Source organism: Chionomys nivalis, chromosome 1 (assembly GCF_950005125.1).
Source record: "Chionomys nivalis chromosome 1, mChiNiv1.1, whole genome shotgun sequence".
Lineage (NCBI taxonomy): Eukaryota > Metazoa > Chordata > Mammalia > Rodentia > Cricetidae > Chionomys > Chionomys nivalis.
The window spans coordinates 27,831,460-27,859,164 of NC_080086.1; the positions used below are offsets into that span (position 1 = coordinate 27,831,460).

Below are 27,705 nucleotides of genomic sequence, written 5' to 3' on the forward strand. Positions count from 1 at the left end.
GTGGAGGCAGAAGAAGCAGGTGTCCAAGACCATCTTGGGCGCCACTGTGAGTGTGAGGCCAGCCTGAGCTATGAGATAGACACTGTCTCAAAAAGAGCTACTCTATATCTCAAATGCTGTGTCTCCTGGAAGAACTGATTTTATTTATTTATTTATTTTTGTTGTTGTTGTTGTTTTTCCCTCTTCTTCATTTGTTACGTTTGAAACAAGCTCTTTCTATACAGCCCAATCTGACCTCAATCTCCTGCCTCTTCTCCCAAGTACAGACACAGTCTACCACATCCGACTTACCCCCCCACCCCTCCACACACACATTATTCCTTTGGTGTCAGGGATTGAATCCAGGATCTTCCCAATAGCGAGAAGGTGCCCTACCACTGGGCTACACCCCCAGTCACAGGCCCTCCCCCATACTTGAAGGTACCCTACCACTGGGCTACATCCCTAGTTACAGGCCCTTCCCCACACCGAGAAGGTACTCTATCACTGAGCTACACACTCAGCTCCTGGCCCTTCCCCACACCGAGAAGGTACCCTACCACTGGGCTATACCCCCAGTTACAGGCCCTCCCCCATAGTGAGAAGGTTCTCTACCACTGAGCTACAACCTCAGTTCCAGGAGTAAACTGCTTTACCACAGAACCGCCCATGTCTAGTGAGTACCGCATGCACATAGAAGGCACCGTGCCAGACGCCTGGTATTGTGACTAAATGGATGGAACAGCTGAGCCACCCTCGGACACAGGCTGAATCCGAAGCCCTTTTCCTTTGCTGCCTAAGTCATCGCTATGTTTATGTCACAGAAAATCCTATGAAGTCCTCTCTTGTGTGAAAACATTCCAGTGGTAGTAAAGAGACCATTGAAATCTTGGAAAAGGACACCTAGGGTTTAGACTACAAGGAAAGGCAACCACAGGTCCCGGTTTGCTCTTTATGCAGACTGATCTTGCAGGACATTTGTGGAACCTTCTCGAACGTCTGTGCATCGTTGTTGTCTACATCTTTGGCTTAATTTCTTATTTAGACCTCATGTCTAATAAAGAAACATGACACCTCAGTGAGATTTAAATTGGAAAGTAAAAGAAACCAAATTGCATGGACCATGACAGTTTTAAAGCCCCAGGGGCTGATTCTATTTGATTAGCACTCAAAAGTGGTTGTTTGTGCCGTGCAGATTTCACGGTCTGAAGACTAGAACATCTTGATGTGCATACAGCTGACCAGGCTCTGGGCCTGTCTCCCAGATGGGCCATGACTCCAGGCAAGTTCCCTCCCAAGGTGGCTTTCTCTCCAGCCAACTCTGCCACGCCCTGGTTGTCAGATCTTCCAGAGAAGTGGCAGTTCTTAGGGGGGACTGGCCCAGGGATTCTTCACTGCCTTGTTTTTGGCCCCTCCTTTAATTTAATCTTATAAACCAACCTCTCATTAAATGCTCACTAGGTTTCCTAGGTAAAGTTACCTTCTGCAGATAGAATCCCATTTTTATGAAATTAATAGGTAATGCATTCTTAACTCTTCCAGGATTCTGAGACATGGCAGGAATTAGTAACTTGAAAGGAAAGGTTATGTTAGTGCATCTATTAAAGTTTCAGGAGCCAAGAATAAAGTAGAGGCTATGTTCAACTTGCAGACCCATGTGGAAAGGAACCCAGAACAATGCATATGCAACCATGGGTGCAATTCCCGGGGCAGTCTTTTCCTCAGAGACAGCCAACAGGCCAGAGGATGGCTGGTGCTGTCTCAATGTCTGTTCTTTGTTCATCTTTATTGGGACTGGATGCAGCTCGTGGACCAGAACAGACAGGAAGGGTGTTTGAATAGAGAGAGGAGGATCCATAGAGTCTTGTGATAGAGCCTAGGCTGGTTGGGAACTTATGAACCCTCTATCTAAGTCTGAGTGCTAGGGTTAGAGGAGTGTACCACCACACCTGGAAACAGTACTCGTGACGTTCATGCACAAACAAAGTATGAAATTATTGCACATCATGAAAATTTAGTCCTCTAAGGAAATAAAACCAACACATCTTAAATCTCAGCATGATAGGAACCTGTTGATTATGGTTGTTAAAACACAGGTAGAGACTGGGTGTGGTGGTGCCGGCCTCACTTCTCACTAAGTAAATAATAAAGGCTTAACATTGTGTTTTAATTTTTTATCTTTTGTTGTTGTAGAGACAGGCTCAGATTGATCACAGTTTTACTAAGTAGCTGAAGAGGACCTTGAACACACACACACACATATATATAATATATATGTATTATATATATAATATATATATTAATCATATGCTACAATCCCGTCGGGGTTAGAGGACAACTCACAGGAGTCTGTTCTCTCCTTTCACTTTCACATGGGCTCCACGGATTGAACTCAGCTCATCAGACTTATGTGACAGATGCATTAAATGTCTGAGGCATTTTAAAGGGCAGACCTTGAACTTCTAACCCTTCTGTTCCCGTGCTCTGAATGCTGGAATTGTAGGCTTGTATCCCCATACCCTGAACCCGGGACTTGGTGTGCACTGGGCAAGCACTCTCCCTACCAAATAGTTCCACTCTCTCCTGAGTTATTATCTTCACTGGATTGAATATTTATTTATGTTTCAAAAGACTAGACGTATCAGTTTCCGTGAAAAGAAGTTCTCTGAGTCCCATTTCAAAATTTTAAATAGTATTTCTCTGGATACATGGACTTTAAGACTTTTTATTTCCTCTGAGACAGGTCCTTGGCTATCTTGGAACTAACTCTGTAGACCAGGCTGGCTTAGAACCCACAGAGATCCTCCTGCCTTTGCCTCCTGAGTGCTGGGATTAAAGACGTATGCTACCATTGCCTGGTTTAAGACTGCTTTAAAAAAAAAAGATTATTTATATTTTTAAATTTGTGTGTGTGTGTTTGTATGCCACATGTATGCAGGTGCTCATGGAGGCCGGAAGAGGATGTTGGATCTCCTGAAGCTGGAGTTACAGGTGTTCGTGATGTGGTACTGGGGACTGAGCTTGGGTCCTCTGGGAGACCAAGAAGGACTCTAAGCTACTGAGCTACCTTTCCAGTCCCAAGATGTTTCAACCTTCTTAAATCGGAGTCTCTCTCTCTCTCTCTCTCTCTCTCTCTCTCTCTCTCTGTTACATCTGCATAGAGATGAGCACAGTGCATCAAGTTTGGGAAGAATGAGTGAACAATTAGTGCACTAGTATGGATTTTAGTGAAGTCTCCTTAAAAACCATCATTACCACCACCACAGAGTGAGCATTAGTAAAATGAAATAAAAATTATGAAGTGTGAGCTGCTAAGATTGTTTACCATGTAAGAGCACATGTCACGTGGTTAGCATGAGAAATGTCCCCATAGGCTCAGCTACCTGACCTTGGTTCCCAGGTCGCCTAGTTCATGGGTGCTGTTCGGAAAGTCCGGAAGTGCTGTGGGAATACAGCACCAGGGGCGGGTGGGCTTACACATCTCACAGTATCGCCCACTTCCAGATCAGTCTCTGCTTGGTGCTTGCTGTTAAAGATATGGCTGCCCAACTTCCTGCTTCTCACATGAAGCCTGCCACCTGATGCCTCCACCACACCAGGATGGAATCTTGTCTCTCTGGTACTAAAGGTGAATAAACTTTCTCTTTTGTAAGTTGCCCCTGGTCACAACAACCAAAAAGTAACACACACACACACACACAATAAAATAATAATAATAATAAGCTAAAACCAATTAATTAGTGACTGTCATGGCCATTTCAATAGTCAGAGCAGCAGGTGCCGCTGCCTGAAGAGTTTGGTGTGTCAAGGGCCCCGAGGGAGAGGCGTCTGAAAAGAGTGAAGGAGCCATGAGTAGAAACAATTCTAGAGTTTGGGCTTTGCTGAGGCGATAGAAAAGGAGGGTTTGTTGTGGGCAGTGTGTGTTCTGTGGCTGGGTTTGTGACTAAGCCTTATGTCTAGGGAGGGCACCTAGGACAGAATAAAGCTGAGCTCACTGGAGAGAGGGAGAGTGTGGTACTTTGGGAGGGAGGCAGGACTGTCCTGAGAGAGAGGTACAGATTGACTTCACCAACCTGGATCAGACTCCGGGAGTCCAATAACAGGCGGTTTCTTCCCAACGTGTTTAAACCCATTACAGTACGGGAAACTATCCCAGTATGATACAGTCCCCCGTAATTACAATGAAACTCAACTCAGAGTACATGTCCTTTCTTCCGGGAAGGTGGGCTCTAGAGAGGGTCTAAGGGTCTGGCTTGGTGTGCAGTTAGCTAGAGGTCATTTGGGCCATTAGCCACCTCTGGTCCTGGCTGTGGGAGCCTCTAGCAGTCAGGGTCATTTAGATTGCTAGTCACCTCCAATCTTAGCTACAAGAACTTGGTACGGCCAGTCAACAGATCACATCACCAGGCTGTCTGTCACTCCCCGTCCTCAGTTTTCTGAAGAAACAGTTATTCAGAAGAACGGCTTTTACCTCTTTCTCATCGAAAGACCATTCTGCTGCTTAATATTCCTGTTTTCTCTGGAGACCTGTGGGCTCAAGGACCTTCCTGATATTCTCCCTACAACTTTGCCGGCAGCACATTCAGTCAAAATCACAGTGATTTTAATTTCTCAGACTAAGTCTGAAGTTGGTGCCTCATGAGAGAGTCCGTGCAGTAGGAACCATTATGGCTTTCCCGTGAGCCTGGACCAGCTTGCAACTCTTGGGAGCTGTTTACTTTTCATCTTGGGGAGGAGTTAAAGAGCTATTTAGGGGCCGCGTGTGGTGGTGTGTGTTTGTAATCCTAATACTCAGGAGTTGGAGCAGAAGGGCCTGGCAAAGTAATCAATTAGTTAAAACAAAAGCTCAGCAGGGAGTGGTGGCACACACCTTTAATCCCAGCACTTGGGAGGTAGAGACAGGCAGATCTCTGTGAGTTCGAGGCCAGCCTGGTCTAAAGAGTGAGTTCCAGGACAGCCAAGGCAATACAAAGAAACCCTGTCTTGGAAAACCAAAAAAAAAAAAAACAAAAAACAAAAAACAAAAAACAAAAAACAAAAAACCAAACAAACAAAAAACCCAGAAAAACACACCAAAAGCTCCAATTCACAGAATTCTACTAATTTTATTGGAAAACGCCTCCCTCTGAGCGAATCTTGACACCCAAAGCTAAGCAGGTCCTCATTTCTTTCTTCTCCCTCCACCCCCACGACCAGCGTTTAGGGGTCTCTGTGGGTTTACCGGTAGTCAGCATTGCTCTGTTCTGACTCGCTGTGTTTGAGACAGCGTCTCACGTGTCCCACACTGGCCAGGAGCTCACTGTGTACTCACATCTGGCTGGGGGCTTCCCTTCGTCCCAGCTCATCTCCCGAGGGCTGGGATTACAGGTGTGCATCACCATAGCTGGACTCTTACTCGGCCATTGGAGACACTGGGAAACATACAGTGCAAGGATTTCTGTGTGTTTCTCTCACAGGGCTCCAAGTTTTCTTTTTAAATTAATTAGTAATTTATGGGAACAGCCGCCCCGAGTTATGATATCCCTGCCCCCATTTGAGGTGCTTAACTGCAAAGAAAAACATGTTTGACATAAAAAATACCCTCTGCTCCTGGAGTAGGGGAAGGACTCTTGAGGGCACAGTCCCTTCGCGGCCCCCTCCTCATTTGGCGCCATGTTATAAAAGTCAGCCGTAGCAGAACAATAAAGAAGCTGTTCCACCTCATCCTCATTCAATCCGGACACCCTTCGCCGATTTTCTTGGTCTTCAGGCCGTGCAGGCGCGGCAGTAATTCTCTTTCTATTTAAAATTGTGTTCGCTCATTGTATGTGTATGGGGGCTGGCTCACATGCCGTGATGCTTGTGAGGTCAGAGGTTAGCTCTGGGTTGGTTCGCTCTTCTATCATGTGAGCTCCAGGGATGCAACTCAGGTGGTCAGGGTTAGCCGAAGAGGTCTTTACCCACTCGACCACCTGGCTAGCCTAGCATCACGCAGTCAGGGTATATCCATGCTATAGCATGGGCAGTACTTCATTCCTTTTATGAAATTTCGCCTGTGGATATGCCACGCTTTGCTTCTGCATTCACCATTCCCCAACTGGTGGATATTTAAAGGTGCCATTTTTTTTTGGCTATTACACATAATGCTATTTTGAATATTCATGTACAAATTTTTGTTTGACCATGTTTCTTTTATGATTGTGGGTGCGTGTTCAGCCGTGTGTGTGTGTGTGTGTGTATGTGTGTGTGTGTGTGTAGGAATCATTCCTCTGGCTCTATCCACCTTCTTTTTCTCTTCTTTCTTTAAAAACAGGGTCTCATTATGTAAACCAGGCTGGCTTCAAACTAACAGTGGTTTTCTTGCCTCTATCTCCCAAGTGTTGTGGTTAAAGACTGAAGAGTCCAAAATAAGAATATAAAAATGTAGATTCCAAAAATAAGCAAAAGTAAATAAATATAAAGTTGTAAGTCTAGGAGAATAAAAACAGGCTGTCAGCAGCTTTCTCAGTAGCGTAAGGATGAACTATGAACAGTGGGTTACTCTGCTTTACAACCCACAGATTGAGAGGCTGAAGAGGCCTCTGCAAACTTAGGGTGGCTCGGCAAACTGAGGATCAGCCTTTAGATATCCCGGGCCACTCATGACCAGCAACTGATGTGAGCTGAGGTAACTTTTAAATGACAGGATGGTTGTGACATTTGACTTTTTAGTTGTGCATTTTCCCATACCCTTCCCTGCTATGTGAAACCGGCAGTGCCAGGGGAGGTGCAGAGTCTTGGTAAACACCATCGGGGAACAACGGAGAAAAACAATGGACTGAATACAAACACTAGTTTAACTGAAAAACTCTGTTAACGGAAGTTGTAAAGAAGGGCAATCTGTGTCTAAGTTTCACCTCAAGATTGTAAAAATCCCTTTGTTATTGCCTAATGCTTGTTGCTTAATGTAAAAAGGGAGGGTTCAGCCGGGCTGTGGTGGCGCAAGCCTTTAATCCCAGCACTTGGGAGGCAGAGGCAGGCGGATCTCTGTGAGTTCGAGACCAGCCTGGTCTACAAGAGCTAGTTCCAGGACAGGAACCAAAACCACAGAGAAACCCTGTCTCGAAAAACCAAAAAAAAAAAAAAAAAAAAAAAAGGGGAGGGTTCAAAAGCTGTCGTTTGCCACAGCCAGCTGATAAGCTTTTTGTGCCCCATGAAGATTTATTTTTTTAATTTTTATTTTTTTTCCTGTAATAAAGTTTGCTTCTGGTTTACTAGACTTCGACTGTCTGTCCCCATCTTTGTGCGACCCCCATGGACCCAACAAGGTGTGCACCACCACCGCCCTGCGATCTGCATGACTTGAATTTTATAAATCATTTTTGACATTATTTTATTCATTATTTATTATTATTCTATTATCTTCAAAACTTCCAAATTTTATTTATTTATCCAGTTTACTCGAAATGAGCCAGAATAAATTTCCTGTGGGGGAAAAAAGTTCTAAAAATCAAGAGACTAGCTGCTGAGCGATGGTGCTACAGTTTTAGATGGTTGCAATTTTCTGTGCTGCTGTAGTAATTTCTAACGCTTTGTATGTATGAGACTTCAGGAACCCACTTCAATATTTCAGAAGAGAAAATGATGGCAGGAATGTCACTGGACGCTCTACAGCATAAAATAAAACACGATTAGATACAGGAAGTCATGATATTTATTTTCAACTCTTCCACAGCAGTTCACATACAATAAATACAGTTGTGTGCACAGGACTTCCTGTGGGTCTTTTAATTGCATAATAAGGGTAATTGGGTAATAACTGCACAGGGATGTTTATTCTGAATTCTTTTCTCACCATCAAAGGTAGTTGTTAGGGAGACTAGGCACACATAGGGACTATGGGTCTATGTTGGTTCCTTATATTTTGTTGGGTAAAACATAATTTCCTTTTGTGGTCTTGCGTTTTTCCTTATTAAGTACTATTTACCTCCCCACCACTGTTTTAAATAGGGTCTCACTGTGCAGCGCAGGCTGGCCTCAAACTCGCCATCTTGTCCCCCTCTTATACAGTTCACAGTTTTGGGGAGCAGCATCGCACATATACAAAAACTGGAAAACCCTAACTGTTGGCAGCCCACCAACGAGAACAGATCACCTCTCGATACTCCAGCAGCTCCCAGGTGTCCCTTACTAGAAGTCTGTGGTGTTTCTACAGCACAGGCTCCTTTAAGAGTCGTGAGGGAAGGAGACAGAGTGGTGCAGCCATTTCTGCCCCCTCCCATCTCTGCATGCTTCTCGGGGCTTCCACAGCGGCACTGGCACCGTGTTGGACCAGAGCATCCGGAGGTTCACCTCCTCCGTGGTCAGTCGCAGCCACTGTGAGGAGGACTCGTGAAGAATCTGCCATTTCTACTGGGAAACAAGCAGCTCTGATGACTGATGGATCTGGATTCGCTGCTCCCTTCTTTATTGCAAGGCACCAGCTACTTAAAAAATAAGAATGCTTAATTCATCCCTTTCAGAGAATGAAGGCTGTTTAAGAGATGCGCTCTGAAAATTGACTTAAACTCTTGAACTCTTGTGCTAGATCAGATTGCAAAGAAGCTGATGACATTAAAAAAAAAAGTCTGTGTTCCCAGAGCGTTCGCTCCTTGCGGCACCAATTCATTTCCAGATTTCTACATAGTCCTCTTCCGCCTTTTAAGATTCTTTATTACAACCACCCAGAGCTGATCACACACAGCTCAAAGCCCACCCAAGCCCTCTCACATACAAATATTTAAAAGCACGACAGACAATGAAAACGTACGGCGCACGCGTGCATATTAATGCTTTGGCGAGAGCGGTTTATGGTTGGTCCCGCTCCCTCACCAGGACAGACCACAAACTATGACCACAGGAAAAGGCTTCCTTGAAAGTGAGCCCCAAAGGAAGAGAGTAGAAAAATCTGTCACTGATACCGCTGATAATTCAAAGGAATAAAAACACAGAGGGTGCGTGTAACAAATCGCGTGACCGTCTCCATACGCTCTTCTAAGCATAAGCCTTCTGTTTCCATCCTGCTTAAAACTCAGAGAGAAACGTCACTATGGTCCAAAGTCATGAAATTCTGTTGTTCTCCAGGAGATGGCGATGTTGCTCTCAAAGCTGCCAGTTGTATCATCCCTCTGGAGGTCCTATGCTATTTTGCATAGCAAGCATTTTTTTAAAGTCATATAATTTCCCCCCTGCACTCTATGAAAATGAGCATTTAAGAAGAAAAACGGTCACTTGAAGGATTGTTTTCCTATCCACTCTCTCCAGCAGAGAAATTTCATCACATGTGACATTCCAGGAGGTTGCTATCAAAGTCCCAAAATACGAAATGCATCTCGCAAGTCATCAACTTCATACAAGGGCTGCGGAGAAAGAGAGATATAATCTGAGAGAATGGCTTCAAAATTGAGCCGGAGGGAGAGAAAGTGTCTAAACGAAGTGGGTGGCTTGAGAGGAAAGTAAATTGGGACCAGGACCTTTTTAGGAGGGAGAATTCTGGCCTGGAAGGAACCCCATCTGAGGGGAGGGTAATAACAGGAAGAGTTGTGAAGACTCGGTGAAGAAAAGGCGAAAGGAAGGAGTCTAAGTGGGGCTCTGCCCTGGGGAAAGACGGAAAAGGAAGGAAATTGGACTTTAGGAACCCTGAAACATTCACCATATAAAAAATGAGTGATTCAGAAAATATCTTAAGAGGCTCCAGTCAGGGGAGAGGGAGAAAGAAAGAGAGAGGGGGAGAGAGAGAGGGAGGGGGAGAAAAGAGGGAGGGAGGGAGAGAGAGGGAGGGGGAGGGGGAGAGAGAGGGAGGGGGAGAGAGCGAGGAGGGGGAGAGAGAGGGAGGGAGGGAGGGAGAGAGAGAGAGAGAGAGAGAGAGAGAGAGAGAGAGAGAGAGAGAGAGAGAGAGAGAGAGAGAGAGAGAGAGAGATTCTTACCAAAAGGATGCGCCGGAGCTGTCTGGTTAGACGGACAGAATTTTCATGCAGCCCCTCCCAGGCTTTGAAAGTTCTCTCTCGATTTTCTACAAATGTATTCCAGCAGTAGAAATAGTCTTAAAAGAAAAAAAAAAAGGCAGGATGGAAGTGTGTGGGGTGGGGTGGGGTGGGGTGGGTACAGTGTGTAAGTGTGTATATGTGTGTGGGTACAGTGTGTGGGTGAAATCAGAAGTCGGAAGGTTAGAAGGTCCCAGGACAGTTCTTGAGACTTGCTTCTCTTCTTCCATCATGTGGGGTTCCAGGGTTCAAACTTAAGTTATCAAGACAAAGACCCCTCTGAGCCATCTATCTATCTGACCCTCTTTATTATTGTTGTTGTTGTTGTTGTTGTTATTATTATTAGTCTGGTTAGGGCGGAACGCAGGGCTTTGCAAGAGTTCTGTCACTGAGTACACCCTCAGGGCCCCAACTTCTGTCCTTCAAATTCTGATCATTCTGAGACAGGTGCATACTCAGAATTCCAGCACTCAGAACGCAGGCGCCAGAGAGTTGCAAGTTGAAGGCTGGCCTGGGATAGTGAGACCCTGTCTCAAAACACAAAGTAATGCTTTTGACATCGAAGATGAATTGAGAGTCGGTAGGGAGTCGGCCCCCCACCCCACTTCCCCTCCGCCCGCAGTCTCCCCGCTGACTAGCCTCACTCTAAACTGCAGTTCAGCTCTCCCTCTTCTGGGCATAACTCTCACCTTTGAAGGTCATGATCCCGATTTGGACACCGGCGCGGTGCAGTTTCCTCAGCCCCTCGGGCTCGGCCTTGCGGTCCTCGCAGAAGTAGAGGCGTGCGGTGAAAATCCTCAGGGTGAGGTTGGGGTTCCATCTCAGAAACTCAGCCACGTGCCGGGCACAGTCGTAGCAGGGGCTCCAGGAGGTGAACCAGGTGACGCGGTAACACCGACCGGGGTCCAGGTCCCAGTCCGAGATGTAGCGTAGGAACAACAATTCCACGTGGCAGCCCGACTGGGGAGAGAGCAGCGAGCTCTAGTGGGTGGGGAGCATGCCCTCCCACCCAGGGCCAGGGGCTGGGGGAAGGGGTGTCGCAACTGCCTGGCCTGGAACTCGACATTTAGAGTTGGTCTCAAACTCATAGAGATCCACCTGCCTCAGCCTCCGGAGTGTTGCTCTGGAATCAAAGCCGTACGCCACCACACGCAACATACCGTTAATTTTCTTGTTAAGAGAGCTCTTGTTGGAGTCAAATCTCTCTTCTTCCAGTCACAACGATGAACTGAGTTGCGACTGGAAGAAGAATCCTCATACACCTTGCAGGGATTAAATTTGTGTTTCGGAAGTGCCTGTTTGGATGCAACGTGTGGAACTGCACCGTGACCACTAGGTGGCGCCAGGACTATATGTAAGGGGAATTAGGACACTGCCAGGAGATAAAGCTTTTTTTTTTTTTGGTGTGTGTGTGTGTGTGTGTGTGTGTGTGTGTGTGTGACAGAGAGAGAGACAGAGACAGAGGCAGAGACAGAGAGACACACACAGAGAGAGACAGAGAGAGACAGAGACAGAGAAGAGACAGAGACAGAGAGACAGAGACCGAGAGAGAAACAGACACACAGAGAGAGGTGAGAGTCTATCTTGGCGTAGAAGTGGGGAGTGATTAAATTGTGTGTGTGTGTGTGTGTATGTTGTGTGCTCGTCATAACTCTCTGATCACTGCAACAGTAGTAGGTCCACTTCCTATTGTGGAAAATAGTCTTAAGACTCTGAAGATAGCTTTTAGTTATTTAACTCTGTTGTTCTATTTCCTTAGTAGTAAATCGGGCTGGTCTTGTGAGCACTGCATGAGAAATAAGATCAAGTACCAATTGATGGAACCATCTAGAAATACAGCGTGTCATGGCTCCAAGTAGGATTGTGTGCTAAAATGCTGCTAAGTTACCCTGTGAAAAGGTAGGCAAAAGAAACTGCGTAATAAATCGCCAACCCCACGGGCCCTTCCCTGGGAGTCCTGGAGACGCCCACGGGCACATGGAAACCAATCTGCAATTCAGTGAACTCTGGTGGGAATGCACTTCTCTCAGGGAGCTGAAGGATTGATCTCATTACCCAGCAGGCCCGGGCTTCTCTATGGCTCCCGAATGAAGCTCGCCAGGTTAAATATGTTCTGGCCTCTGGTCTTTGCGACAGGAGGGAACAAAATTATTCAGAAAAACAGAGTTGAGTTGATATCATTTTTCCTATTTTTTTCTCCTTGACTTTCAAAATAAATTTAAAGACAATGTACTTTTTTTCACTCAAGAAAGAGCTTGAGAAAGAACCCAGCGCTCAGGGGATAGAGCGCTGAGGGGCCGGATGTCGCTAGGGCTGGAGCTCGGGGTGGGCACTTGTCTGGCAAGGGCAGGTCCTTCATTTCATCCCTAGGACTGTGAAAATTATTACTTTTTTTAAAAATTTATTTATTATGTACACAGTGTTCAGCCTCCATGCCTGCAGGCCAGAAGAGGCCACCAGATCTCATTACAGATGGTTGTGAGCCACCATGTGGTTGCAGGAAATTGAACTCAGGACCTCCTGAAGAGCAGTCAGTGCTCTTAACCTCTGAGCCATCTCTCCAGCCCAAATTATTACTTTTTTAAAGACAGGGTTTCTCTGTGTAGCCCTGGCTGCCCTGGAACTCTGTAGACCAGGTTGGTCTCGAACTCAGAGATCCACCTGTCTCTGTTGGGATTAAAGGCGTGCGCCACCACGTGGCTGATAATTAAAGTGTTAAAAAAAAGTTTCCTGCATTAAAATACTCTTATTTTTTGTTTTTATTTATTTACTTTGGATTTTGCTATTTTTTTGGACACAGGGTCTCACTAATGAAGCCCAGGCTGGCTTGAATTTATGGTAGTTCTCCTGCCTCAGCCCCCCAAGCGCTGAAGATACATGCATGAACCACCAAGTTTGTCCTCTTACCTTAATGATTTTTAAAGGCTATTTTTATTTAATGCACATGGGCGCTTTGTCTGTATGTGTCTAGTACCCTTGGAGGCTAGGAGAGAGTATTGGATCCCTGGAATAGGAATTATAGTTGGCTGTGAGTTGCTGTGTGGGTGCTGGGAATCAAGCTCAGGCCTTCCCAAAGGACACCAAGGGCTCTGAGCCCCAAGCAGCCTCTCCAGTCGCCTTCTTTATCTTAGTCTTAAAGCAGTTCAGAGGCTGGGGAAAGACGACAGGGCTGGGGACAATTCTTGTCATTGAAGGAAGGTGTGCCATTAGGGTGCCCAGCATGACTGGGGAGGGCACTAACACCCTTCTGACAGTGTCTAATGTGGGTGGATAGAATGTGAAAGGAATCTGAAGAAGCTGGTGGAGACAATCCAATAATCTGAAAAAGTGCAGTGTGGTGGTGTATGCCTGTAATTACAGCGTGCAGAGGCAGGAGGATGGCCAGAGTTGGTCAGCTTGGGGGTATAGGTGCTTGCTTTCTCTCTCCCCCCCTTTGAGGCAGTCTCAGTACCAGTGGCACCCACAACTTAATGTCCCTGCTACAACGTAGCCGTCACCATTGGTACCTTGTTGCGAAGGTGGCCGAAATCCAGCGAGAAGGAGGTGGCGCTGTCTCTTCTCTTCACCACGTAGCACAGGTAGGTCTCATGCCGACCCTTAGCCCAGCGGACATTTTTGAAGTGGTAAAGAAACTTCCTTCTTTTCATCAGAAGGCTGTGAACGAGAGTAGAAATTCAGGGCATACTTCCCTCTCACCATGTCCTTCCTTTGGCTTTATTATTATCATCATTATTTATTGCTATTAATTATTATTGTTGAGCATTGAGTTGTGTGTACACTAGCTAAGTGCTTCACCACTGAGTTGCATCACCGTACCTATTAAAATCATTATTTTAAAACTTTTATGATTATTTGGGTTAAACCAGGAAGATAGACTTGCTTCCTTTTCTGGATACCTGAGACACCCTCAGCTTTTCTGGATACCTGAGATACCTGAGTTCAGTTTAAAATCCACCCATTTTTTTTTTCCCCACTTCAGATTGAGACCCAGCGGGAGAGCCCTCCACCTATTTGGGTCCCCATGACAATCACCTTCCATGACTGTCTTCTAGCTGACAATGATGTAAAAGGAAAAGGATCTTTTCTTCGGTCTTATCGCTGCATTTCCAGCTTTTTCTCCTGTCTCTACCTCCATCTTCTGCATGGATCTCAAACTCCATGTGGTCAAGCAGTGGCCCTTACTCACCCAGGGCCTGCCCCTCCCCCATCACAGTAGTCAAACTAGGTGGTCACTCCCCCCTCGATTGCTTCTTCTTCCTAGTTTTCATATTTAATCGATTTGGGTAAATTTGCAATTTCTGCTGGGTGGTGGTAATGCATGACTAATCCCAGCACTCAGGAGGCAGAGGCAAGTGGGGATCTCTCAGTTCAAGGCCAATTTGGACTACATAGGGAGTTCCAGGACAGCCAGGGCTACACAGAGAAACGCTGTCTTGAAAACAAAAGACAAAACAAAACAAAAAAAATGTATGTTCTGTTGGGTCTCAGAAAAAAAATATGGCTCTTTGAAATTGAACATGGGACACACAGCCTTAAAGGGCGTCTCTCTAACCTCTGTTCTCCTGGTCTTCCGGCTACCCCAAGAGCATCACAGAACCAGAGCTCCTGTCTCTGGGCTACCCCAAGAGCATCACAGAACCAGAGCTCCTATCTCTGGGCTACCCCCAAAACATCATAGAACCAGAACTCCTGTCTCAAGGGTACCCCAAGAACACAGAACCAGAATCTCCAGCACAACAAAACAAAACCAGACCTAGAGAGGTCGCTCTCAGACAGGCATGCTGGCACACAAATCCAATTCCAGCACTTGAGCCCTGGAGGAAGAGCAGGAGTTCAAAGCCAGCCCAAGCTACTGAGGAAAGAAAAGTCATTCTCTTCCTTGAAGACCCTCATTCTATGGGAGTCCCGTCCAACATCCAGGTAAAGGAACACTGCAGACAGGTCTTGCCGGATGTCCGCCCCCTCTCTCTAAACACAGGATCATAAGAGGTCATGCCGGCTTGCAATCCCATTTCTACATAGTACCCATTCTTCATTGAGCAGAAGTATAATAAAGTTTCCTTTGTGTCTTTAAAAATTACATTTAATTATTATTGTTCTGTGCATAATGTGTGTGTACAGACACACACATGTAAGGGGAGGTCGGGAGGCAACTTGTGGAAGTTGGCTCTCTGCTTCTGTCATGTGAGTTCCAGGGATCAAACTCAAGTCACCGGGGTTGGCCGCAAGCACCTTCACCTGCTAAACTATCTTGACAGCCCTCCCTTGGCTTCTGGATTTTGTTTGGTCAGCTTTGTTGGTTTTATTTATTTATTTTCATTGTTTGTTTCGAGACAAGATCTTGCGGAGCTTAGGCTGATAGGGAACTTGACCGGGGATGCCTCTCCTGTCGCGACTGCCAGGGGCTGGGGTGCCAGGTGTGTCCCGCCCACTTGTTTTTATGCGGCGGCGTTGGGGACTTAACTCAGAGCTTGGTGCATGCTGGGAGTTCTCTACTAACGAAGTTAAGTCTCCATCCCCTTAAAGTCTCACTCTCTTTAAAAATAAAATCTTTGTGGGGGCTAGTGAGGGGACCCAGCAGTTGAGAGCATGTATTGCTCTTCCAGAAGATCTGAGTTCTAGACCAAGCAACCACATCAGGTGGCTCACAACCACCTGTCACTCCAGCTCCAGGGGCAGCCAACCTCTGGCTCCTGAGGGCACTTGCACTAACACACACACACACACACACACACACGAACGGGGGGGAGGGAGAAAGGGAGAGAGAGACTTAAAAATAATTTAAAAAAATCTTTGTATTGTATGCAGACATATATGGGGGGGCAACCCGTGCCACAGTGCGTGTGTGGAGATCAGGGTACAACCCTGGGTGTTGGTTCCCTCCTGTCTGAGGCAGAATCGCTAGTTCTTTGCTAGGCACCCCGGGCTGACTCACCAGCTTCCTCGGGTTCTCCTCTCTTTACCTCCCATTTTACCTTAGAAGCACTGGGATTACAGACGTCTGCTTTTGGGGAGCAAAACTCGGGGCGTCATGCTTTCACGGCGAGCGTTGCTCCCGCAAAGCCGTTTTCCCAGCCCTCAAGTTTCTTTAAAGAAAGTCAAGTCCCTGTTAACGCTGTAGACGTGGTAGCGCAAGCCACGAGATAGCGTGGTTGGTAAAAGCTAGTGCCCCTCCCTTGTAGAGACAGCACTGCCACACAGTGGTGCTGCCTGGAAGTGCAGAAAATAGGTTTTGAAAAAAAAATTTTTTTAAAGGGCTAGTTAGGAATTTGAATATGGTTTTGATGCAAGAGAATTGAAACTTTTTCACTTTTGGGGGGTGGTTGTTGAGATGTAATTTACATAGTAAGGTCCCCTCACATAAGATCTACAGCCCAGTGGATGCAGACAGGTTCGCACCCCAGACTGCCAGCGCGATCAGAGTAGCCGGCGTCTCTAGCCTTCTTCGTATCTTTATCTCTATTTGCTGCTGGTTTCTAACTTTCTATAATTTCAGATAAAAATATAAACCCATTTTCTCCTCCTTCCTGTGTGACGTCTCTCATTGAACATAGTAAATCTGATATTCATCCAAGAATTAGCAGTTGCTTCCTTCTTCCCACCGAGTGATATTCTACTGTGTGGGCACAGCGAGCTTTGTTTATTCCTTCGCATGCTGATTGACCTCTGGGTATGGTCCACTTTGGCGCTGCGTGGGTGGAACTACTATGGATACTTATGGACCATCACTGAGCGCATGTAGTTGACAGCTCACGTTTCAATAAGGCAATGCAAGTCCCTTCCCCGACTTTTGGGAAAAAAGTTTTGGACATATGGTCTTGCTGCGTAACCCACACTGACCTGGACATCTCGATGTAGCTGCAGCTGGCCTCAAACTGATGATCCTCAGACTCTAGAGGCCTTGACCTCTAGCAATACTAGCTTATTTTGAAATAATAATAATAAATGTACTATGATAGTCATCACAGTATCTTTATGTCTACTGTTTATCACTAGCATACAAAACCACTTAGAAGCTGGGGAGGCGGAAGCAGGTGAATCTTTGTAAACTGGAGCCTAGCCTGGTTTACCTGGAGAATTCTAAGCCAGCCAGGTTTTGTAATGAGACCCTGTCTCAAAACAACAACAACAAGAAGAAGCACGTAGCATGGCTAAGCTCAGCACATAACTAGGAGCACACGGAGAAATGCACAGACCTCGTGAATTCAGCCAGTTTTACACAGAGTGAGCATCATCTCTTAGCAATAAATCCCCTTTATATTTAACTAAACTTTCTGTGCTGTCTAGATGGGAAAAGTGGGAAACCCTTCTCAGTGACTTGAGCCTGGAGCCTTGTACACACTAGTGAGTGCTGGACCCCGGAGCCATACCCACAGCCCTGGAGAACTCGTTTCTTCCCCATACTGTGGGGAGCCCGTGTATGTACATGTTTCTGTGTGTGTCTGTGTGCATTTATGTGTGTTTGCTGCTGCCATGAAGAAGGAGAGGCATCCTGGGAGTTTAGAAAAGGAAGATGTGCCACAAGCAAAACAATTATGTCCGAACCACAGGACGATACACTAGGCGGAACCACAGGACGATACACTAGGCGGAACCACAGGACGATATACTAGGATGAACCACAGGACGATATACTAGGCGGAACCACAGGACGATACACTAGGCGGAACCACAGGACGATACACTAGGCGGAACCACAGGACGATATACTAGGATGAACCACAGGACGATACACTAGGATGAACCACAGGACGATACACTAGGCGGAACCACAGGACGATACACTAGGATGAACCACAGGACGATATACTAGGCGGAACCACAGGACGATACACTAGGCCGTTTCTGCTTTATGATTCCAGCCATGGTGAGCAGAATCGCACAATCCTGACCTGCTGATCCATCATTTCCCTCAGCTCTAGCTAGGAGCCTGTTTTTAGTTCCCTCTTCTCAGTCGCAGGTAGGAAGGACATTGCCAGGTAGTTTTTCAGGTCTGCAGACTGACAGCTGTTGAGACAGCTGTGCTCCTTGAGGCAGAACACGAGCTGCTTCCCCAGCGATGCAAACCGAAGACAAAGGGTCAAAAATAATCCCAGCAGAGTCACAGGGCCGCCTTGGCTCCGTTCAGTGCCATTTCTCCGCTTTCTGGTTTGGTTTCTCTGACTTTCAGTCCTGCCTTTGTCTTTGCGTTTTGTTATGTGCATATATTTCTCTCAGCCCCTTCCCCGTCAGGGTCTTCAGATCTGTTTTCTATAAACTCACGAAGTAGCGCTGTCTGCCCCCCTGAAATTTTTTTTTTTTCAGGGCTGGGGAGAGAGTTTAGTGACAGAGCATTTGTGTAGCCTGTGCAAGGTCCTCATTGTGGTCCCTAATAGGGATGAGGGGGAGTGGAAGGAGTAGGAGGGAGGGGAGAGAAGAAAAGAAATAAAAAAAAAAATAAAAAAAGAAGAAAAGAAAGAAAAAGAACTGGAATCCGACAAGCATGCACACTATCATTGAATATATTAGCTCTATATTCCAATGTTATAACCAAAGTGGACTTGAGCTCAGAGTATGGGGTAGGCACGACTCTCACACACTGGCAGTAAATGTAGGAAAACAAGAGAGAAACTACTAATATGCTCATCGTGACCTGCATATAACAGCCCTGAAAAGCTTTCAAGACATCTCTGCACGGATTTAATTAAGCAGTAAAAATACCACTAAGTACCTAACAGTTGATGCTATAACACTAAACTGCCTGCTTTAATGAAATTCTCTCCTTACAAGAGACACCATTGTAGTGAACTGCAAGCAATCATCTCAAATGCTTGGTATTTTTAAGATGCACAAATTTCTTTACTATAGCCAAATAATTCAGTGAAGACTCCCCATGTGAGTCTTAAAATGTTGATCATTTGCCAAAGAATTATGAAAATAACCACTCCTGTTTTTAGTAAGGTGCTGAGACAACCCCTTCGTACTGGGTCCCTAAGGGTTCCTTGTGATTGCTATTGAGCCAGCTCCAGCGCTGTCCAAATCTCAGTGAGTCAGGACTTCCTACCTCCTGTGCTTCATGGAGAAGAGAGAACTGGAGAGAGGCAAGGAGGACTAGGTCCAGAGTGCAGAAGACCTGAGCTTCATGAGAGATCCAGCAGAAGAAAGTGCACAGTGACAGGCTAAAGCCTGCTACCCAGACAGCCAGACTGCACACACACACACACACACACACACACACACACACTCGCTCGGATTTAAGACTGCCTTGTTACCTGTCCATTTCGGTCTCCAGTGTGACTGTCTTGACTCGCTCAAAGTCTCAGGTGAAAGGAAGCTTGCTTCAAGCAAGGCTGCTTCGGTGCTGCTCTGTAACAGAGCACTGGCCCCCGGCATTCAAATCTGAGCTCACCCTCGTGGACTCCTCCTCCAACAGCATCACTACCACCAGGTATCCAACATCTGCCTCCTGGTTGGGTCCAGTAAAGATGGGTGGGGCTGTGGTAGACAGAGCCACATGGTTTAAATGATTCAGGGCAGTTCTGCTCAGTGTTCAGCTTCCCTTGAGGCTTTTCCTCTATTAAAACAACAACAACAAAAAAAAAACAGCTCAGGAACCACAGGTAACAAAGATTAAGAGACAACAACAGTGGACACTTCACAAATTGTCAGCATGTTAATAAGAAGTATCGTGTGTGTGTGTGTGTATCTGTGTGTGCAGCTGTGTGTGCGTGCATGTGTGATCCTGAGTATCAAACCTAAGGCCTTGTGTAAGCTTCCTAATTTTAAAACTCTGATAATAATAATAACAATGACAATAGTCATATTTACTTAAGGTGGCATTAATTAAAATTTCAGTGGCATCTTTCTAGTCCCTCAGTTAGTGACATTCAACTTTGGGTCTCAGTAGAGATAGGTGCTGACAGCCTCGTCTCCCGGCTGAGCAGGCGAACTCAGTCACACAGCATCCAGAAAGTGTGGTTTGGCCTCTCCACCCACAGATACTTTTTAAAAAATCACATTACAAGATAGCTAGAAAGACTACTTACACCAAAGAGTGATTTTAAATGAACCATTTTCTCCTCATTATAAACATCTTACTGAGGGTCCATGGTTAGGAGTACTTGGATCTATTGCAGAGGGCCCAGGTTCAGTTCCCAGCAGGTGGTTGAGAGCCACCATGTGGATGCTAAGAACTGGATCCCCGTTGTTTGGAAGAGCAGCAAATGCTCTCTCTCTCTTTTTCCTTTCCTTTCCCTCTTCCCTTCTTCCCTTCTTCCCTTCCTTCCTTCCTTCCTTCCTTCCTTCCTTCCTTCCTTCCTTCCTTCCTTCCTTCCTTCCAAGACAGGATCTCATTATGTAGCTCTGGCTGGTCTGGAACTTTCTATCGAGACCAGGCCAGCCTTGAACTCACAGAGGTTGGATCCCATTGAACACACACAGCACATATCCCTGCTGCTACACCTAGGGCTGTTGCCTACAGAATCTCTCCCTACATCATCTTACAGTTCAGGTCTCATTTATTCCACCCCTTTACTCAGCTCCCTGGCAGCTGAGACTCTCCTGAATGTTGTAGGTGCAGCGTTAATGCGCCCGTCCTCCTCCTTCCTCCTACGCTAACTCATTTTCTTGCTATCATTCGTCACTTTAAGAGATTATTTCACTCACTGAGGAATTAGGAATTCCCGAAAAAAGAAAACCTCCAGGGCGCTAGCGGTAGACATCATCACCTGCAACATTACAAGTCTGAGGGAACCCTGGGGACAGGAGGACATTTGAAATCCAATCCCCCTAACCTGTCTCATCAGATGTGACTTGCTTGGGCCTTTGCCATGCTTTCTGTCAATTGCCCGGGGATGACACACTGAGAAAACTTGATGCACATCCTCTCAAAGGGCCAGTTTAATTGTCATTTCTGGTGCCATTTCTTTACATTTTAAAAAATTAAATATGTGTATTCTCGTCAAGTTTGATGGTGGAGGGGTGTATGTGGCCCAAGTGCCATGGTATGTGTGTAAAAGTCAGAGGATAATTTACAGGAGTCACAGACAGTTGTCAGCTGCCATGTAGGTGCTGAGAACTGAACCTGGGTCCTCTAGAAGAGCAGTCAATACTCTTAGCCACTGAACCATCTCTCCAGCTCCCCACTCAAAAACTTTGTTGCAGTAAATTTTTTTTTAAAAAGCCTATAAGAGCAGTTAAACATCCACTAAACTATCTGTAATGAGCCTTTTTCTGTTCTATCAGTCAGCTCCCAAATAATGACATGAGACTTCTTGTTAATTATGCAAACGAGGCCTTAGCTTGGGCTTGTCCCCCTGGCTCTTATAACTAAAATGAACCTATTTCTATTAATCTACGTTCTGTCACGTAACTGCCCATCCTGATTCTTCTGTGTCTCCTGCCATCTCTCTCACACCTCAACTATCTCTTCCTCTTCCTTTCTCTTCCAGGAAATCCAACCTATACCTCCTGCCTAGCTCTTGGCCGTTCAGCTTTTTATTACACCAATCACAGCAAATACACCTTCACAAGTCTACAAATATCCCACAGCAATTCCCTCTTTTTGTCTAAATAAAAAGGAAAGTTTTAATGCTAACATGGTAAAACTATGCACAATAAGAACAATTATCAGGTAAGATTAAATTCACAATGTCTAGTCCATTTGTATTTGGCAAATTTGGAGAAAATATTGTATTATCTATCCTATCTTAGTGAGGCCAAAGTTTTATACCAAAACTATTTTCTATCTTAACTTGTATTACAACCAATCCAAAACTATCTTTTTAGATCTCTAAAACATTTTTCTTAAACAATTTAAGTTTTTATGTCTTTCAAGTTTATACACTTTGTATGTCTTTCGTGAGTTTCTTTGCTAAATTTGTTAACAAAGAAAACTGTAACTATATGTGTCTTGTCTTCAACCCCATCAGAGGCCCAAGATGGACAAACATTATCCAAGTAAACAGGAAGTGCAGAGCAAGCATCTTCCAAAGCCATAGAAATGACAGAAGCATTTGGCTGTCTGGTCAGTCACCCAAGGTTCCCCTGCAATGTTGGGACATTGATCTTTAACCTACAGGCCTATAGTATCTGACAGACTTTTCTGTGAAGCAGGGATTTTGAAGGGCTGACCTACTCTGTCTTGGCAAAGTTTGGCAGTTGCCTTCCTTTGTGTAGTGCTTGTACAATTTGGACAGCATACTGTCAGTAGTCAGGCAAGAACAGTTTCTTGCCTGGTGGCTAACTTGCCACAACAAAAACAAGCTTCATAAGGAGGTTCTTTGATGCCCATCATACTTTTTGGATGGGTGTCAAAGAACCTCCATATGGAGTTTGCTTTCTTGTGGTAAAAGCTAGCCACTGAGCAAAGAAATGCCCTTGCCTCAACTGCTGCCTCCTGGAATAGCATATGTTTTACTCAGTGACCCAACCCTACCCCACCAACCCCTGGTAGATGCTATTCTATGTTGACATTTGAGATTCCATGTAGAAGTGAGATTATACATCATGTTTTTCTGTATCTTTATTAGTTCATTCAGCCAATTGTTCTCCTGACAGGATCTCCTTATTAAATTATTTATTTAAATGATAATAATATTATCATTTAAAAATTTGCAGTGCTGGGAAATCAAACCCCAGGTCTTTGTGCGTGTCAGAAAAGTATTCTACCAATGAGCTGTACCCCAAACCCAAGATCTCACTTGATGTGGCTGGATGACAATATTGTGCTGATGCCTCATGGGTGTGCATTAATGATGTGCACTGTGCTCCACAGGCAGTGGATAATGTTATTAGATGTATTGAAACTTGATGTGATGTTTAGATGACAGTATAAAGCAATTAGATGGCATTTGAAGTCAAAGTTAAGGACTTATGGCATTTCGAAGCTGAAGGTGCATTAGTTCACCTAGCCCCAAGCTTTCAGCATGGTCTGTGTGTATCTGGAGGTTCACCTTAGTTGTAGCCCATGGGAACAGGCCAGTAAGTACAGGAAAGCATGAAGGGTCTTCCCATAGCTGGGCAGCAAGGAAGACATTACTTTTTCATTATTATTTAACTTATACTTTAACTTATACAATGATTACAACTTCTTTTCTTTGTTTTTTCTTGTTATTTATTCTTCTCTCACACAATACATCCTAACCACAGCCTCCTCTCTCTCCACTCTTTCCATTCCCTCACTTTCCCTACCCCCTAGATTGTTTAGGGGCTGGGAATGCGGTTCAATGGTAGAGCTTTTCTCTAACAGTTAGGAGGCCTTATATTCAACACACACGCACACACACACACACACACACACACAGAGAGAGAGAGAGAGAGAGAGAGAGAGAGAGAGAGAAGAGAGAAGAGAGAGAGAGAGAGATTTGGGCCTGGCAAGATGGATCAGCAGGTAGAAAACACTTGGCGTGCAAATATGGCAGTCTGAATTCAATTCTCCAAGTCCATGGAAAAAGAAGGCATGAGGGGCATGCATCTGTCACCACAGCACATGAGGGGCATGCATCTGTCACCACAGCACATGAGGGGCATGCATCTGTCACCACATCAGTCCATTCCTACACAGGGACGGAAGTGGAGACAAGAGACCTGCCGGAAGCTCTCAGGCTGAGCCATCTGGAGCACCACATAGAGCAGAAACAGGACAGATTCTGACTCAGCAAGGTGGAAAGAGATGACTCCCAAGAGTCGTCTTCTAGCCTTCACAGATGTGTGCATCTGTTCTGTCTGTCTGTCTGTCTGTCTGTCTTTCTCTCTCACACACACACTCACACATGCATGCACCAAAATAAAAATATTTTTAAGAGGGCAATGTACAACACTTTATTCTCAGCACTTTATTCTTCCTTCCATGCAGAGCAGGACCACACTTGGAGCATGCAGAGCAGGGCCACACTTGGAGCATGCAGAGCAGGACCACACTTGGAGCATGCAGAGCAGGTCTACGCTTGGAGCATGCAGAGCAGGACCACACTTGGAGCATGCAGAGCAGGTCTACGCTTGGAGCATGCAGAGCAGGGCCACACTTGGAGCATGCAGAGCAGGACCACACTTGGAGCATGCAGAGCAGGTCTACGCTTGGAGTATGCAGAGCAGGACCACACTTGGGGTATGCAGAGTAAATCCACACTTGGAGCCTGGAATATGGTCTCTAACAGTGTTCTGCAGATTTTAAACATAGAGCATGGATTCCAGGGAAATTTCAGCACGACCCAGGTGGCTTGGAGTCACACCCTCAGGGGGTCAACCCTCTTTGTTGCTGTTGTCTTCATTTGAGACAGGGTCTGTGTAGCCCAAGCTGGCCTCAAGTTCACTACGCAGATGAGGTTGACCTTGGGATTAAAACACTGCACCGCCATGCCAGCTCTTACTTTCCTCTTCAGAACAGCCAGTCTGGGAAAGGCAGGTGTGTAGTGAAAGAATCTTCATAGAAACCAGGAATCCTAACTGGGTGTGGCAGCAGGCAGCAGTAATCCTCCTACTTGGGAGGTTGAGGCAGGAGGATGGAGAGTTTGAGGCCAACCTGAGACAGCCTGCTGGTCAGGGGAAGGCAGGGACTGGGGCAGAATATCACTTACAGTGTTCTCTTGTCCTCTGGTTAAAACCACAGCAGGTCTCCCCACCATCCACTTTGTGAGGTCAGTTCAGAAGAATAAAAGGATGGTTGCAGTAGAAGTCTTCATTGGCGGCGTCCTGACGCTGTGCTTCAGGTGGACCTCAATGAATGGATAAGTTTATTGTTGCTCTTCATTATTCTTTTTTTTTTTTTTTTTTTTTCGAGACAGGGTTTCTCCGTAGCTTTTTTTGGTTCCTGTCCTGGAACTACGTCTTGTAGACCAGCCTGGCCTCAAACTCACAGAGATCCGCCTGCCTCTGCCTCCCGAGTGCTGGGATTAAAGGCGTGTGCCACCACCGCCTGGCTGTTCATTATTCTTAATAGTATTATTATTTTATGTGTATGAGTGCATATGTCTGTGTACTATATTTGTGACTGGTACCTTCCAAGGCCAGAAGAAAGCATTGAACCCCTGGCATTGGAGTTATAGATGGTTGTGAGTTGTGAATTCTGGGACTTGAACCTGGGTCTTCTGGAAAAGCAGTCAGTACTCTTAACTGCTGAGTCATCTCTTTAGCCGCCATTTGTTTATTTTTAAAGATTTATTTTTTAAAAATATGTGCCTGTCTGTGATATATGCATATGAGTACAGCTGCCATGGAGGCCAGAAAAGGGAGTTAGATCTCTTGGAGTTAGCATTAATGAGCCTCCTGGTGTGGAACCAAATTTGAGTCCTCTGAAAGAGAGTACATGTTCTTAATCTCTCCAGGCCAAGGGTTTAATAAATACAAGGGACAGGCCAGAGAATTCTTGGAGCAGCGGTTCTCAACCTTCCTAACGCTGGGATCTTTGACTACTGTTCCTCATGTTGTGGTGACCCCCAATCATAAAGTTATTTCATTGCTTCTTCGTAGCTGTAATTTTGCTACTGTTATGAATCATAGTGTAATTATCTGATATGCGATCCCAAAGGTGTCACCACCCATGATTGAGAACCAGTGTTCTAGAGGATGATGTAGAGAATTGAGACCAGCAAAGTGTTTGAAGACAGAGCCTCGGGCCCTAGATATGGCTCACTCCCTTAGGACACGCGCAGTGACTACATGTTCACACAGTGGCCATGTGTGAACCTGCACGCATGCTTTCTTCAGCATGGAGAGTCTGCCTTGCAAAGTTTCCCATCCCTTGCAGCAAGAGCTGAGGCGGGCCTGCGAGGCTCTGCATCCATGTTTTAGAGCAATTTAGCTGGTTTGAGGGGTGGCAACAACAAGGTGGTGGTGACAGAAAAACCAAGATGAGGTTTCATCTTTTCCTCTTTCTTTCTGAGACAAACTCCTGGGGACCAGGCTGGTCCTGGGTTCAAAGGGACTGCTGGTCTCAGCTTCCAAAGCACCTGAAGACTAGAGTTGTCAAGAGCTAAATAGCTTGTGCCTGACTGTTAAAATCTTTTGGTTAATAAGTGTGTTTGTCCAGCATAAAACCATGCTTTGGGCCAGTGGGATGGCTTAGCCAGTAAACCACGGGGCTTGCCGTGCAAACCTGTCCACCTGAGGTCAATGGTGCCCGGGGTGGAGGGGGAGAACTGACTCCAGCAAGCTGTTTTCTGACCTGCACACGTGTGCTATAGCACACGCACCCCCCCCCCACTCTCTCAGTCATACACCGTACACATTCAATGGGAATCAATAAGAAATGGTTAATTCTAAGAAAGCCGGATCTCTCATTCACCTTCTTCTAAGAGAAAGAACACGATCTTGCTTAATTACAAAAACATTTTCCAGTCCTGGACACTTGAAACTGAGACAGCTGCAAAACACTTTGAAAGGGTTTCATTCAACTTTTATTTCCTTCCTTAACTTTCCTCTCCCCTCATTAACTTCTATTGAAAAACCGCAGTCCAACCTGGTCACCTTGTTTTTAACGAAAGCATTGTGTCTTAGAAATTGAGCCTCTTGCGGCTAGCCTAGCTTTTGAACACCTGGAGTTGAGCCATCCCTACGAGAAGCCCAGGTGAGGTTTCGTTATGGCGAACACGGGGGGCTGGCAACCCCTGGAAAGTTTTTAGGCCCCGCATCCCTGTGTCTCAGAGCCAGCACACCAAGGCATGACTCCTCAGGCCACTATTTTTGGCCACCAGCTATATTGCTCAATATGATACTTGGTTGTTTTTAAAAGGGATCCAAAAAGGGCTTTGTGTGGGTGAAAGTGTGGTTTTTGGATTGCTTCAACTTCTCCATTCCCCGATTTTTGTTTTTCTCATTTTGCTGCAGCCCTCTGGGGTATGAAAAGTTGAGGGACAGCCCTCTAAACATGTATCAGAATTACTCAGCTTCTACTTTTGGGCTGCCCAGGACATTTCAAAGATGAGAGAGAATTGTAAACAGGTATTTATCAAAAGCTTAGATCTGCAGAGAGGTAGAGGCAGGAGGATGGAGTTCAAGGTCATCTTCTGCCACGTGTGGAAGTCCAGGTCAGCCAGGCTGTCTTAAAAGAAAAATGAATTTTCAGTTTTCGAGTGGAATGGTGAGAAATTAAAAGGCTTCAAGTTGAATGTGGTGGCTAATTTCTATAACCCCAGCAGCCTAGAGGCTGAGGCGAGAGGACTGTCAAGAGTTTGAAGCCACTCTGCAGTTTGATTGCAAGCCAGCCTGTTTCTTAGTATTCAGACTCTCCCTGATTCAAAGCACTGATAATTTTTAAATTAAAATAAATATAATGAGCTTCAGCACAGCAAAGGGAATAATCAGCACAGAAAAGAGATAGACTGTGGAACGGAAAAAACCTTTGTCAGCTGGACATCCAACAAGGCACTAATATCTAGGGCACACCCAAATGCCAGGCAGTGGTGGCACACGCCTTTAATCCCAGCACTTGGGAGGCAGGTGGATCTCTGAGTTTGAGGCCAGCCTGGTCTAAAGAGTGAGTTGCAGGACAGCCAGGGCTACACAGAAACCCTGTCTCAAAAACAAACTAACAGCAACAACAACAATAATAAATAAATCAACACCCCCCCCCCCAAGCTAATCAATAAATGAGCAAGCTGTAAACAGAGAGTTCTAAAGAAGCAACTGGGCAGCAAGGTGGCTCAGAGGGCGGCTATGCTTGCAGCTGAGCCTGATGACCTGAGCCCCATCCGAGATCCACACAGTAGGAGTGGACCAACTCCTGCAATTGTCAATTGATCTCCATAGAGTGCAGGGTCATGCCCACATG

The 27,705-nt window shown here is 45.7% G+C and overlaps 1 protein-coding gene and 1 pseudogene across 1 annotated transcript; one reads left to right on the forward strand and one right to left on the reverse strand.

Moving 5' to 3' along the window:
• The first annotated feature begins 6,476 nt into the window (after nucleotides 1–6,476).
• On the forward strand, nucleotides 6,477–8,435 carry LOC130869982 (cytochrome c oxidase subunit 7C, mitochondrial-like; annotated as a pseudogene).
• Nucleotides 8,436–9,281: 846 nt separating this feature from the next.
• Nucleotides 9,282–13,630, reverse strand: Aicda (activation induced cytidine deaminase; the record flags this gene model as incomplete). Its single annotated transcript, XM_057762670.1, has 4 exons — nucleotides 9,282–9,335; nucleotides 9,903–10,018; nucleotides 10,649–10,919; nucleotides 13,466–13,630. Coding segments are annotated over 4 exons (606 nt in total), but the record flags the coding sequence as incomplete, so codon positions are not given.
• Between the last annotated feature and the right edge of the window lie 14,075 nt (nucleotides 13,631–27,705).